The sequence below is a fragment of the Pseudophryne corroboree genome, chromosome 1 (genome assembly GCF_028390025.1).
Source record: "Pseudophryne corroboree isolate aPseCor3 chromosome 1, aPseCor3.hap2, whole genome shotgun sequence".
Lineage (NCBI taxonomy): Eukaryota > Metazoa > Chordata > Amphibia > Anura > Myobatrachidae > Pseudophryne > Pseudophryne corroboree.
Window position 1 is genome coordinate 855,327,290 of NC_086444.1, and position 14,486 is coordinate 855,341,775.

At 45.5% G+C, this 14,486-nt stretch overlaps 1 protein-coding gene across 1 annotated transcript in view; it reads left to right on the forward strand.

The window, feature by feature from the left end:
• PAQR3 (progestin and adipoQ receptor family member 3) overlaps nucleotides 1–14,486 on the forward strand; it is a 127,683-nt gene that overhangs the window by 20,508 nt on the left and 92,689 nt on the right. The window contains exons 2-3 of the mRNA XM_063919963.1: nucleotides 5,187–5,395; nucleotides 7,456–7,618. Of these exons, the coding sequence (XP_063776033.1) occupies nucleotides 5,211–5,395; nucleotides 7,456–7,618 (348 nt within the window). The 5' untranslated portion in view covers nucleotides 5,187–5,210. The remainder of the gene's footprint in view (nucleotides 1–5,186; nucleotides 5,396–7,455; nucleotides 7,619–14,486) is intronic.

The window sequence follows — 14,486 nt, forward strand, 5'->3', positions numbered from 1 at the left end:
ACTGTGGAATTAAAATATTTCACATGGAAGGTGAAGATTCTATTAGCCCTGGCTTCAGCCAGGCGTGTGTCAGAATGGGCGGTTTTATCATATAAAAGCCCTTACTTAATTTTTCATTCTGACAGGGCAGAATTGAGGACTCGTCCTCAATTTCTCCTTAAGGTGTTTTCTGTTTTTCACATGAACCAACCTATTGTGGTACCTGCGGCTACTAGGGACTTGGAGGACTCCAAGTTACTTGACGTTGTCAGGGCCCTGAAAATATATGTTTCCAGGACGACTGGAGTCAGAAAATCTGACTCGCTGTTTAGCCTGTATGCACCCAACAAGATGGGTGTTCCTGCTTCTAAGCAGACGATTGCTCGCTGGATTTGTAGTACAATTCAGCTTGCACATTCTGTGGCAGGCTTGCCACAGCCAAAATCAGTAAAAGCCCATTCCACAAGGAAGTGGGCTCATCTTGGGCGGCTGCCCGAGGGGTCTCGGCTTTACAACTTTGCCGAGCTGCTACTTGGTCAGGGGCACACCCTGACTGAGGAGGACCTGGAGTTCTCTCATTCGGTGCTGCAGAGTCATCCGCACTCTCCCGCCCGTTTGGGAGCTTTGGTATAATCCCCATGGTCCTGACGGAGTCCCCAGCATCCACTTAGGACGTTAGAGAAAATAAGAATTTACTTACCGATAATTCTATTTCTCGTAGTCCGTAGTGGATGCTGGGCGCCCATCCCAAGTGCGGATTGTCTGCAATACTTGTACATAGTTATTGTTACAAAAATCGGGTTATTCTTGTTGTGAGCCATCTTTTCAGAGGCTCCTTCGTTGTTATCATACTGTTAACTGGGTTCAGATCACAGGTTGTACGGTGTGATTGGTGTGGCTGGTATGAGTCTTACCCGGGATTCAATATCCTTCCTTATTATGCACGCTCGTCCGGGCACAGTATCCTAACTGAGGCTTGGAGGAGGGTCATAGGGGGAGGAGCCAGTGCACACCACCTGATCCTAAAGCTTTTATTATTGTGCCCTGTCTCCTGCGGAGCCGCTAAACCCCATGGTCCTGACGGAGTCCCCAGCATCCACTACGGACTACGAGAAATAGAATTATCGGTAAGTAAATTCTTATTTTTCATTGCTAGGGGCTTATACTCGCTGCCAGGACTTCTATCCTGCTTCCCCTCCTCCCGCCTATAGTACTCCGCTCGGGGGGGAAGGGTGCAGAATATCGTGCAAAGACACGGTCACAACGCAACCACGTCATTCCGCCCCCTAGCGGAGTACTATGGGAGAGAGGAGCGAGAGCAAGATAGGAGCCACAAATTGCAGCAGTGGGCACCCTGTGCGATCGCACGGCTCGTCCGCCGCTGGAAACGTCACTGACTATGGTATAGTCTCAGCAGTGCAGTTATTAATCTGGTACATTATCATGAATGCCCTAGCAGTATTTGCCATAGATAACTATCAAGGGGCACAGACCATGCACTCTCTAAGGGTAAGCTAAGCCATTCAAGCCCCAGTCTGATTCTGGGGGCAGTCTATCTGTAGAGGAGCATACAACTTTAAATAAAGGAAAATATGCAGGTTTTCACCCGTTCATGCAATTCTACTATCAGTCCCTATATATTTTTTATAATATTTTGCACATATATTAATAAATCTGTGTATGCAAGTCAATTTGGATTTATCGGCCTAAACTGCATGTTCATGCCGACTGTGGATGATATCGTTAACGACATTGTTTAGTGTGTACGCAGTATATCGGCCACACTATGGGGTAAAGGTATGAACTGTCGATATTGGGGGGGGGGGGTGTTATCAGCGCACGATATATGCACTATACCACTTCCCATGTATGATAGCTGTGGTGCGGGCACAGTGACGGGTGCATAGCAAGCCAATATGTGCTGCCAATGTATGCGTTCCGACACCTGCAGCTGTCGATGCCCATACACCACAGCAGGGACAGAGCTGTCTGGTTGTATCGGGAGCCGGCTCCGTACTATGGATCTCCCGTCAGTAGCGAAATTCCGTGCATGTGCAGAGGAGCTGGCCAGGCAGGGTGACGCAGCACTGAGATGATGCACTGTGAGGTCAAGAGGGACATCGCCGGAGGGGGGGGGAGCTTTCACTCCCCCGCTTAGGCAGACAAGATGTTAATACAGTAATGACACGAAGCAGGAAGTGTTATAGCGGCACGCAGCTGTAATACATTTATCCCTATATCTGGTAGGGGAAACAGTAGGCGATAATGCTCATGGTGCGAATCGCCTGGTATGTAGGCACTGTTAGGGCACCCAAACCACAGATTTTTTTATTTAATTTTTTTTTGTGGTACATTTCTTCTCGCCACCTCAAGGGGTAACCAGAAAAAATGTGTCTGTAGCGGCTAATGGGTGCCTGAACAGAGCAACAATTGAATTGCTCCTTCAGACACCCATTAGTTAAGGCGCCCAATCGGAGCAATAATTGATTTGCTCCGTCGGATGCCTATTAGTTAAGGTAAGGTGCCCGATAAATCAATTGAATTTCCTCCAAGGTGTTGTCAAATAAGTTTAAACAATAATGAAAGTCACTATCGGATGTTAATATATAACAAAGTCGGTATTACTGTGTGGAAAAATGTATAATATATCTAGAGCACAGGTTCTCAGGACCCCACACAGTGCATGTTTTGTAGGTCTCCTCACAGAATCAATAAAATAATTAGCTCCATCTAGGGACCTTTTAAAATGTGTCAGAGAGTAATGAATACACCTGTCCACCTGCTGGGTTACCTGGAAAACATTGACTGTTTGGGATCCTGAGGACCGAGTTTGAGAACCTATGATCTAAAGCAGCGGTCGTCAACTAGCGAGCGACGGGTAACTTGCCGCTGGAATCAGAGTAGCTCGCGGGCGGAATCCAGCCGACCATCTCACCTGGCATACTGACATTGCACACATGGGGATTTGGGGAGTGGGCGGCGTCCATGCGCGCCTGTGCATGCCCGGGAGCGACTTACCCGGGAGAGCTAACTGCGCCGATACCTCCTCCATGTTTGTCCCTGAGCAGCCGCGTCCACATGGAGTGTGACGGAGCATGCACCCCACGCCATCCTTTCCGTCCAAACGGGGGTGATAGCTGCATTTAGTAAGGCTTACACTCGGGGTTAATGCTAGCAGTAATATTATTAAAGGCTTCTGTGTGTGTGACAGCTGCAGTCGGCACAATGCAGTGTATTATGATGGAGCATAATGTGACTGTGCCACAACCTCATTATGCTCCATCAGTATTCACCTGCATTGTGCTGATTTTTGCAGCCATCACCACACCTTTTTAGAGTCTAAATACAGTAGGTGTGATGATGGCTGCAATAATCATTACAATGCAGGTGTATACTGATGGAGCATATTGTAGCATAAGTTGACTGTACAGTTTGTTTTGGCACTGCTGGGGGGCATTATTTGTGTATCTGGCACTGCTGGGGGGTATTATTTGTGTATCTGGCACTGCTGGGGGCATTAGTTGTGTATCTGGCACTGCTGGGGGCATTAGTTGTGTATCTGGCACTGTTGGGGGCGTTATTTGTGTATCTGGCACTGCTGGGGGGTATTATTTGTGTATCTGGCACTGCTGGGGGGTATTATTTGTGTATCTAGCACTGCTGGGGGGCATTATATGTGTATCTGACACTGTTGTGGAGGCATTACTGTTGCAAGGCCACACCCACTTTCCGAGGCCACAGCCACTTTCACTGGAATGCGCGCGCATTGGGGAGAGGGAGTAGCTCTTCCAGAGGTTTTATTTTCCGAAAGTAGCTCACACCCCAATTAAGGTTGGAGACCACTGATCTAGAGCATACCTTCCAACATGAACCTCTCCAGGAGGGACAAAATCCTCTGCTTCTGGACTTTTCTCTTAATTTATGATTGGCGGTACCTGTGCTGAACAGGTTGATGAATAAGAAAAATGTTTCAGTACAGGTGATGGCAATCATAAGTTAAGAGGAAAGTCCAGGAGCAGAGCCTTCTGTCCCTCCTGGAGAGGGTCATGTTGGGAGGTATGCTAGAGTGTTATACAGAATGAAATATATATCAATCATGCGATCTTTCCTACAGGTTGTCATGTCAGGTGGGAGTTAAGTGACTGACAGCTGAGCAGACGTGCTTTACACAGTTTGGATATGGGTAGGGTCAGTGATGTCGCCGCTTGCATCAGACACTGTCCTAAAGATGTGGTTGGAATTGCAACTCTCTGTTCTTAGGCCTGGGAGATAATACAGTACTTTTAGGCAGTGCCTCACTAGGATGGTTAGCAGTCACAATCAGTGACATCACTATGGGGGTGCGGGCTGCTTTTGCGTGTCATCCGCCGGGGGCAGACTCCAAAATATTGGCACCTGCTCAATTATGGGAGCTGGGTGCTGCACTGTAACATTACGTGCAGCACTCTTCTATTGTCGCACTATAGGAGCACTGCAAACAGTCTCGGGGGGCAGCCCAGCATATCCTGGACCCCCAGAGTGGCAAAAACTGGGGTCGAACTGCAAAGCTATACTCCCTTATAAGCAGAGCATACCTACAGGGTGTGCACATGGAGTCTTCTGGGTGTCACCAACTTAAGTGATGCCCCTGGTCACAACGTCAAAAGCAGAATGTTGACATTGATAATGTCGACATCGGCAAAATTGTGACATTGGAAATATCGGTATTGTCATAATGTCAACATTTCCAGGACGTTTAGGGCTAGAGATTAAGGGGGACATGTACTGAGAAGTGAGCCAATGGAGATGTTGCCCATGGCAACCAATCAGCATTGACGTAACATTAATAATTTGCATACTATACAATTGTACAGAACAGCTGATTGGTTGCCATGGGCAACTTCTCCACAGGCTCACTTCTCTACTCTTTTCACTGCTTCATGAATAGACCCCAAAATAAGAAAAAAGAAGCTGAATATCAGCATTATGAACATGTCAATGTGTTCAGTGTCCAAAGTACCACCATGCCGATATGAAGAATATTGATATTGTGGCTTGTACATATATGCTGATTCCCCCCCCATAATCTCAGGTAAATGATGAATACTGTACCTTTATTATTCATATAAGATAATTTTTAGTTTGTTGTTTAGTGTTCCCTTAAATAAAATGAGTGACCATCATTAGTATACGGTACCTGAATGCCTATGTTTGTTTTTGTTTTCCAGGATTACCAGAAGTGCATTCCCATCATGCATCAGAAGCTGCTGAAGAGTGCCCACTACATAGAACTGGGTAGTTACCAGTATTGGCCAGTACTGCTCCCCAGGGGAATTAGACTTTATACCTATGAGCAGATCCCGGTTTTCCTCAAAGACAATCCATACATTACTGATGGCTACAGAGCTTATCTTCCATCCCGTCTGTGTTTGAAAAGGTGAAATAACATTTTAAAATGGTGTTTTTCTGAAACCTAAACCATGTTTTGCCATGTCAAGTTAAATAGTTGTCATTTATGAGTGGTAAGACAGCTCTTAAACGGCGTAATCATTTCCTGTTTTTCCTTAGTTAACTTTCATTTCCAATATCAGGAGACCTGGGATATTGTTACACAGCCAAAAAGCCTGAATACATGTGGTATAAACACTACCAAGAATATACACAAACAGGTGTCTTGATACACCTATCCTTTTTGCACCATGTGGCATAAGATGCCTGCTGCAACTTACATGCTCTGCCTCGAGTAGTGATTCCCGTACTTGGGTATTTGATAATAGTGTACTAAGGGACAGATTCATGTTTGTAAGTAAAGCAAAAAAGTGTTGAATCCTAATTTTAACCATTTGTTTTCTTGTTGCATCTAAGTAAAAGATTGAATTGATGTCCGATTTATAAAACAATTATTTATTTAAAAGACCACGCCTATATATAGGCTGAGAGGCAGCATCCTGTCACCCCGGGTCAGAAGACATTAACAGAGAAAAACATGGCGATCTACTGGTTTTATTATGCTTCGTTACAACCAATTCTCTTAACACTCCCATTGATCTCATACATTCTACAGCTTTATCCTCCTATTAGGACAGGGTACCAGCTAGAAGCTGGTTAGCCTTATTTGGTGCTAATTCCAATTCTGTTACACACAATGAGTCTGCAAACTCTGTTAAAGGTATATGTATCTTGTAAGTGGACTAATGTCTGTATAAAGGTCACCTATGTAGCAAAATGGATAGTGTGTTTAGGGTCTATAATATAATAGGTATAGCTGTATACCTACGAAATATGCGAGTATATTGAATTAATAAAATAAATTATATTCCTTATGCACTTAGTTATTTAACAAAAAAAAACCAAAAGGGCAAAACCATTTTGCACTGGTGGTGGGGCAGATGTACCGTGCAGAGATATTTAGATTTTGGTGGGTTAAATTTTTCCTGTCCTAGGTTAAAGCTGTCTGTACATGTAGCCCACAAATACTGGGCAACTTTATTTTGACACTGCAATTTAGATTGTTTGGACACACCCCACCCAATTCTAATGCTCTCTGCACATGTTACATCTGCCCCACCTGCAGTGCAACATGTTGTTTTTTTTTGTGTGTGTGCATTTTTACTTTACTTATAAATATAGCCAGACCCTAAATACTTGGGATTAGTATGTTTTGTTACAATGGAATTGGTTTAAAGTAGCAGATTAAGCCTAATGATGCATGGTGCAAATCACTCATACTGTAGGTTCTGTCTTTTTCCTTTTTACCTAAATTGTATTCTTTCGCCTGAATTTTTCATCTTAATTCGTTAATACTGTACTAAATACTTAGGATTAGTCATTTTTGTTGAAAAATAATTGGTATGAAGTAGCAGATTAGTACACATTTTAAGAATAAGTTGCACAGCTAAGGTGCAAAGTCTGTAGTATGCCCAATGGGGTATTTGGTGCAATTTGAGGATAGGTGTTTGTGGACACATCTGTACAACATGTAGGAATGGTATGGTAGCGGAGCAATGCACCCCATTTGAAAACCTAAAAAAACCCAATAAAACAAAAACCTACTGCATAACATTATTTCACCCGGGATGGGGGACTCCTGGGCGTTAGACCCCATCTGCCAACTCTGGAAAAGAAATGTTATATCTAGTTGTGTGGTTATCATTAAAATAACTATTATGGGTTCATATAGTTTCGAAGAGGAGACTTCCTTCTTGCAAAGCCGTGTAAGCATTACACCATTGTAATGTCTTTGAGATCCAGCATGATTAAGTCACTATTGTGTGGCCTGCTATCCCACTCCCCACTAGTAGTAATTACTGGCAGGACTTGGTAGGTATGTTAAATATTTACAAGAAGCCTTGCAGTGTTGAGGACAAGTGGTACTCATACTCAGCATTTATATGCAATGTGTTTAAAACAGATGTTTACAGAAGCAATAACTGTATGAAGTTTTTGTTTATGTACAAATCATACTCTGCTGCTTTTAACAATTTAATTCTTCTGCAGCCTCTTTGTTTTATCCAATGAGACTGTTAACATTTGGAGTCACTTGTTTGGTTTCCTGCTCTTCTTCAGTCTGGGGGTTTACGACATGATGTCCGTTTTGCCATCAGCAAATGCTTCCAGGGAAGATTTTGTTATCTGTTCCATCTGCCTTTTCTGTTTTCAAGTAAGTACGCATGACATCATAATCTTTTTATCAGGAAATATCTACTGATAAATGTAGCAATGTGTTACCGGTCAGACAATAATTTTAACTACATGGGTGTGTGAACTTGACATTTGTGCTTTCCATGTGCATATATTATTACTGGAAGTAGAAGCATAACTTTGCCTATTATATGAAGCCATAGCAACAAAGTTTACAATTGGAGTTTCAAAAGTTCTGATTATTACCATATATGGGTTCTATAAATGTCTATTTCACTTGTTGTTCCCAAAATTTTTTTTTTCCTTCGTCCTAGAAGATGCTGGGGACTCCAAAAGGACCATGGGGTATAGATGGGATCCAGAGACATGGGCACTTTAAGACTTTAAATGGGTATGAACTGGCTCCTCCCTCTATGCCCCTCCTCCAGACCTCAGTTAGATTCTGTGCCCAGAGAGACTGGACACACACTAGGGGAGCTCTACAGAGTTTCTCTAAAAAATACTTTCTGTTAGGTTTATTGTTTTCAGGGAGCACTGCTGGCAACAGGCTCCCTGCATCGTGGGACTGAGGGGAGAGAAGCAGACCTACTTCTGTGAGTTAAAGGATCTGCTTCTTAGGCTACTGGACACCATTAGCTCCAGAGGGTCTGATCACTTGGTATAGCCTAGCTGCTCGTTCCCGGAGCCGTGCCTCCGTCCCTCTCACAGAGCCAGAAGAGAGAAGCCGGGTGAGTAACCGAAGCAAAGAAGACTTCAGTGAAGGCAGCAGAAGACCTCAGTCTTGGAGGTACTGCGCAGCGGTTGCGCTGTGCGCCATTGCTCCCGCTCACAAACGGCACTACACGGATGCAGGGCGCAGGGGGGGCGCCCTGGGCAGCAATAAAACCTCTTTTTGGGATCTGGCAAAGAGGTATACAGTGCCCAGGCACTGTATACAGACCCCCGCCAGTTTAAAAATAAGCGGGACTCAAGCGCGCCATTTCGAGGGCGGGGCTTCGTCCTTCCAGCTCTGGTCAGCGCCATCTTTTCTCTTCACAGCAAGCTGCAGAGACGCTGGTCCTGGCCCTTAACTTCTGTCACAAGTAACAGGGTGCAAAAACGGGGGGGGGGGGGGCACAGCATATTTGGTGTGTGTGTATGTGTGTATATATATATATGTATATACAGGTTGAGTATCCCTTATCCAAACCTAAATCTAAGCACAGAATGCATTTATGTTACATATACACCTTATACACACAGCCTAAAGGTCATTTTAGCCAATATTTTTTATAACTTTGTGCATTAAACAAAGTGTGTCTACATTCACACAATTCATTTATGTTTCATATACACCTTATACACACAGCCTTAAGGTCATTTAATACAATATTTTTAATAACTTTGTGTATTATACAAAGTTTGTGTACATTGAGCCATCAAAAAACAAAGGTTTCACTATCTCACTCTGACTCAAAAAAGTCCGTATTTCGGAATATTCCGTATTTCGGAATATTTGGATATGGGATACTCAACCTGTGTGTGTGAGTGTGTGTGTATGTATATATATATATATATGTGTGTGTGTATATATATATATATATATATATATATATATATATATATATATATATATATATATATATATATATATTATGCGCTGCAAGGTCTGGGGCATTCTATATTCCTTCAGACCGGGTGGGGCGCTGGGTGTGAGCTGGCAAACTCCCTCTCTGTCGGGCCTTACTGTGGGTCTGTTCCCTATAGCCCAGTGTGATAGTGGGTGTCGGTATGCGTGTGTCGATATGTGTAAGGCTGAATGCTCTTCCCAGGAGGAGGCTGGTGTGGGGGCAGAACAGAATGTGGGAGTGACTGTCGGCGCCGCCGACTGCTGATTGGGTAGATATGTGGAGTGTCTTAAATGCAAGTGTGGCTTCGTTTGCATAAGAGATTAGACAAATCTGAGTCTCAGAACCAAGCATGGAGACAATCCATGGAAGATGTTTTGTCACAAACTCAGACCCCCTCAGGGTCACAAAAACGTTCGTTTACCCAGATAGCAGACAGATACTGACACGGATTCGGACTCCAGTGTCGACTATGGTGATGCCAGGTTGAATCCTAAACTGGCTAAGAGCATTCAGTACATGATTGTGGCAATAAAAGAAGTGTTACATATCACGGAAGACCCTGCTGTTCCTGAGACAAGGGTCTGTATGTTTAAAGGAAAGAAACCTCCGGTAACATTTCCTCCCTCTCATGAACTGAATACTCTTTTTGAAAAGGCTTGGGAAATTCCTGACAAAAAGGTGCTGATTCCCAAGAGAATTACTATGGCATACCCGTTTCCCTCTGAGGATAGGAAAAAGTGGGAGTCGTCCCCCAATGTGGACAAGGCTCTAGCACGGCTGTCCAAGAAGGTGGCGCTTCCGTCCCCTGACACGGCGGCCCTAAAGGATCCTGCGGCTCGTAAGCAGGAAACTACCTTGAAATCTATTTATGTCACTACGGGTACACTGCTCAGACCTGCAGTAGCATCAGCATGGCTGAGTAGTGCAATTGAAAAGTGGGCAGATAACTTATTATCTGACTTGGACACCCTGGATAGGGATAGCGTTCTTTTGACGCTGGGTCATATCAGGGATGCTGCAGTCTATCTAAGGGAGGCTGCGAGAGATATTGGCCTCTTGGGATCAAGGGCCAATGCCATGGCAATCTCGGCTAGGAGAGCATTATGGACTCCTCAATGGAATGGTGATGCTGACTCTAAGAGGGCTATGGAGGCACTGCCGTATAAGGGTGGTGTTTTGTTTGGTGAGGGACTCGCGAACCTGGAATCTACAGCTACCGCGGGTAAGTCATATTTTCTACCTTTTGTCCCTCCACAGCAAAAGAAAACGCCTCAGTATTAGATGCAGTCCTTTCGGTCTAGTAAATTCAAAAAAGGACGAGGGTCCTCCTTCCTTGCTGCTAGAGGTAAGGGAAGGGGAAAAAAATCACCGGCTGTGGCAAGCTCCCAGGAGCAGCAGTCATCCCCGGCTTCTGCCAAGTCCACCGCATGACGCTGGGGCTCCGCTGCGGGAGTCCGCACCGGTGGGGGCACGTCTTCAGCTCTTCAGTCGGGTCTGGGCTCACTCAGGCCTGGATCCTTGGGTGCTGGAAATTGTGGCCCAAGGATACAAACTGGAGTTTCAAGACGTGGCCCCCCCACTGATCTTTCAAATCGGCCTGGCCAGCTTCTCTTCCGGAAAGAGAAGTGGTGTGCACTGCAATACAAAAGCTGTATCAACAGCAAGTCATTGTCACGGTACCCCCGTCACATCAGGGAGAAGGGTTTTATTCAAGCCTGTTCGTGGTCCCGAAGCCGGATGGCTCGGTCAGACCGATTCTGAACTTAAAATCCCTCAATCTATATTTGAAAAGATTAAAATTCAAAATGGAATCTCTCCGAGCAGTGATTTCCAGTCTGGAAGGGGGGGGATTTTATGGTGTCAGTCGACATAAAGGATGCTTACCTACATTTCCCCATATATCCTCATCAGGCTTACCTGAGGTTTGCTATTCAGGATTGTCATTACCAATTTCAGACGTTGCCGTTTGGTCTTTCCACGGCCCCGAGAATTTTCACCAAAGTAATGGCGGAAATGATGGTGCTCCTGCGCAAGCAGGGTGTCACAATTATCCCGTACTTGGACGATCTCCTGATAAAGGCGAGGTCAAAGGAGAAGTTACTAAAAAACGTTGCGCTCTCCCTGACATTTCTGCTGCAACATGGTTGGCTCCTAAATTTGCCAAAGTCACGGTTGATTCCGACAGTGGGGTCTTCATCAAGAGGTCTTTGCAGAAGTGACAAGTCGTTGGGGAATTCCTCAAATAAACATGATGGCGTCTCGCCTCAACAAGAAACTTCAGACATAATGTTCCAGGTCGATGGACCCTCAAGCAGTAGCAGTGGACGCCCTAGTGACACCGTTGGTGTATCAGTCGGTCTATGTATTCCCTCCACTTCCACTCATCCCAAAGGTGATACGGATCATAAGAAGAACAAGGGTTCGGGTGATACTCGTTGTTCCAGATTGGCCACGGAGGGCCTGGTATCTGGATCTTCAGGAATTACTGATAAAAGATCCCTGGCCTCTTCCTCTACGAGAGGATCTGTTACAGCAAGGGCCGTGCGTGTACCAAGACTTACCGCGGTTGCGTTTGACGGCGTGGCGGTTGAACGCAAAATCCTAGCGCGAAAGGGTATTCCCGGTGAGGTCATCCCCACTCTACTGAAAGCTAGGAAGAAGGTAACGGCGAAGCATTACCACCGTATTTGGAGAAAATGTGTGTCTTGGTGTGAATCCAAGAAGGCTCCTACGGAAGAATTTCAGCTGGGTCTGTTTCTCAATTTTTTTACAAGCAGGTGTGGATGCGGGCCTGAAGTTAGGCTCCATTAAGGTGCAGATTTCGGCCTTCTCAATTTTCTTTCAAAGGGTATTGGCCTCTCTTCCAGAAGTACAGACTTTTGTGAAAGGCGTGCTGCACATCCAACCTCCATTTGTGCCCCCAGTGGCACCATGGGACCTTAACGTGGTGTTACAGTTCCTTATGTCACATTGGTTTGAACCTTTACAAACGGTTGAGTTGAAATTTCTCACTTGGTAAGTGGTCATGCTGTTGGCCTTGGCGTCCGCAAGGCGGGTGTCGGAATTGGCGGCTTTGTCTCACAAAAGCCCCTATTTGATTTTCCACGAGGATAACGTCAACAATTTTTACCCAAGGTGGTTTCTTCGTTTCACGTGAACCAACCTATTGTGGTACCTGTGGCTTCTGAAGCCTTGGCTAATTCAAAGTCTCTCGATGTGGTTAGAGCTTTGAAAATTGATGTTGCCAGAACGGCTCGTATTAGGAAAACGGAGGCTCTGTTTGTCCTGTACGCTTCCAACAAGATTGGGGCTCCTGCTTCTAAGCAGACTATTGCACGCTGGATCTGTAATGCGATTCAGCATGCTCATTCTACGGCTGGATTGCAGTTACCGAAATCAGTGAAGGCCCATTCTACCAGGAAGGTGGGCTCATCTTGGGCGGCTGCCTGGGGAGTCTCGGCGCTACAACCTTGCCGAGCAGCTACTTGGTCGGGTTCAAACACTTTTGCAAAATTCTACAAGTTTGATACCCTGGCTGATGAGGAACTCATGTTTGCTCAATCGGTGCTGCAGAGTCATCCGCACTCTCCCGCCCGGTCTGGAGCTTTGGTATAAACCCCATGGTCCTTTGGGAGTCCCCAGCATCCTCTAGGACGAAAGAGAAAATAAGATTTTAATACCTACCGGTAAATCCTTTTCTTTTTCATCCACTAGGGGTCACTGGAGTACTCTTGGGATATGGACGGTTCCACAGGAACTAGGCACTGAATAGTTAAAATTTGACTATACCTCCCCTCCATATCCCAGAGTACCTCAGTGTTTTTTCGGTGCTCACTGAGCAACTAGGCTTGTGGAAGTTGGTCCACAATTTTTGATTTTTTGTTTGAAGCACATCCCTTTCCCCCTTCCAGGAAGGCGAGGGTCTGGGATAGTGAAAGCTGCTGAAGCAGCTGTGGGTGTCGGACCTCTCTAGAAGAGCTCCCTCACTACCACGTGCAGGACTCCTGCAGTAAAAGGCTGACAGTGCTTACAGAGAAGCCCCGTCATTGCCCTCACCACAGGGTCCAGGTATGTTGATAGGGGCGGTCAGCTCATGCTGCTGCCCCGCTGTGTGAGATTACTGTGTGTATATGTGCTGCCCTCAGCCGCTTCCAGCCGCTGTGTAAGTGCCTCTCCCGCCGCTCTGAGCCACGCCGGTCTTTTGATTTTGCATAGGCCGCTCCACGGCTCTATGCGGCATGTTCACCTGCTCCAATGCGCTTCCGGAAGGCGCAGTGTCATAGCCTGGTCTCCGTGTACAGAGAGCGGTACACGGAGCACGGGGGAGAGGGGGAGACACACTTAATATCGAGTGTGTATGGTATTAGCCTAGCACAGGGCCAGCAGCGCTGCATGAATAGGTTTTTAAACCTTTGTAACAGGAATGTGCATATTAGCATATAAAGAATTATAAATCTGTTACATAAGTTATAAGTCTGCACTTTTGTGATATACTGTGAGCATGGGGACATATTAACCATGCTTCCTGTTTTTCCTGTTTTCTTTTCCAGAATTCCTGTATTACATCTCTCCACCATTGGGCGCAGGGGTGTTAGGGGGAATTTGGGATCAGGCATATTGCTGGCACACTTGGCCAGAGATATAGAGACACCTTAGTGCTATTTACTGAGTCGCGCAAGTTGTTTGTCTTTGTATTTTGTATTGTCTGTTTGCATAATGAGTAAAACACCAGCAAAGTCCAAAAAGCAGTTTTACTGCCATGTCTGTAAGGGTGTATTACCTGATGGATTTACCACATGTAAAGTATGTTTTGTAAATTCAGAAACAAATACAATTTCTGCTCCGGTTTCAAATCCAATTTCAACCCCGGACCCGCCATGGGCTATATTAGCAGATGTCTTAGCTGGATTGCAATCAGAGTTGGCCGCCTCTCGGCAGGAGCGAGAGGCGGCAAGATCTGAATCTAGGGTGAGACCGCTAGAACTACCAGAGGGGTCTCAGCCTTACCAAAGGTCCAGATCCTCTTTGACTAAGGGGGATAAGTTTCATTTTTCTTATAAACTACCGGTTTCTGCTATGTTACTGTCTGATGATTCTTCGCCAGACCTCACTGTACAAGATGTGGTTGAGGAGGGCGAAGTAGACCAGCAGTCAGATGGTGACGATTTTGACAGCCCGGGCATTGATAATCTCATCAGAGCGGTGCGTCAGTCTCTGAATTTTACAGAGACTGAGGAGCCTCTGACAAATGATGAGGTCGTTTTTACTAAACGACAG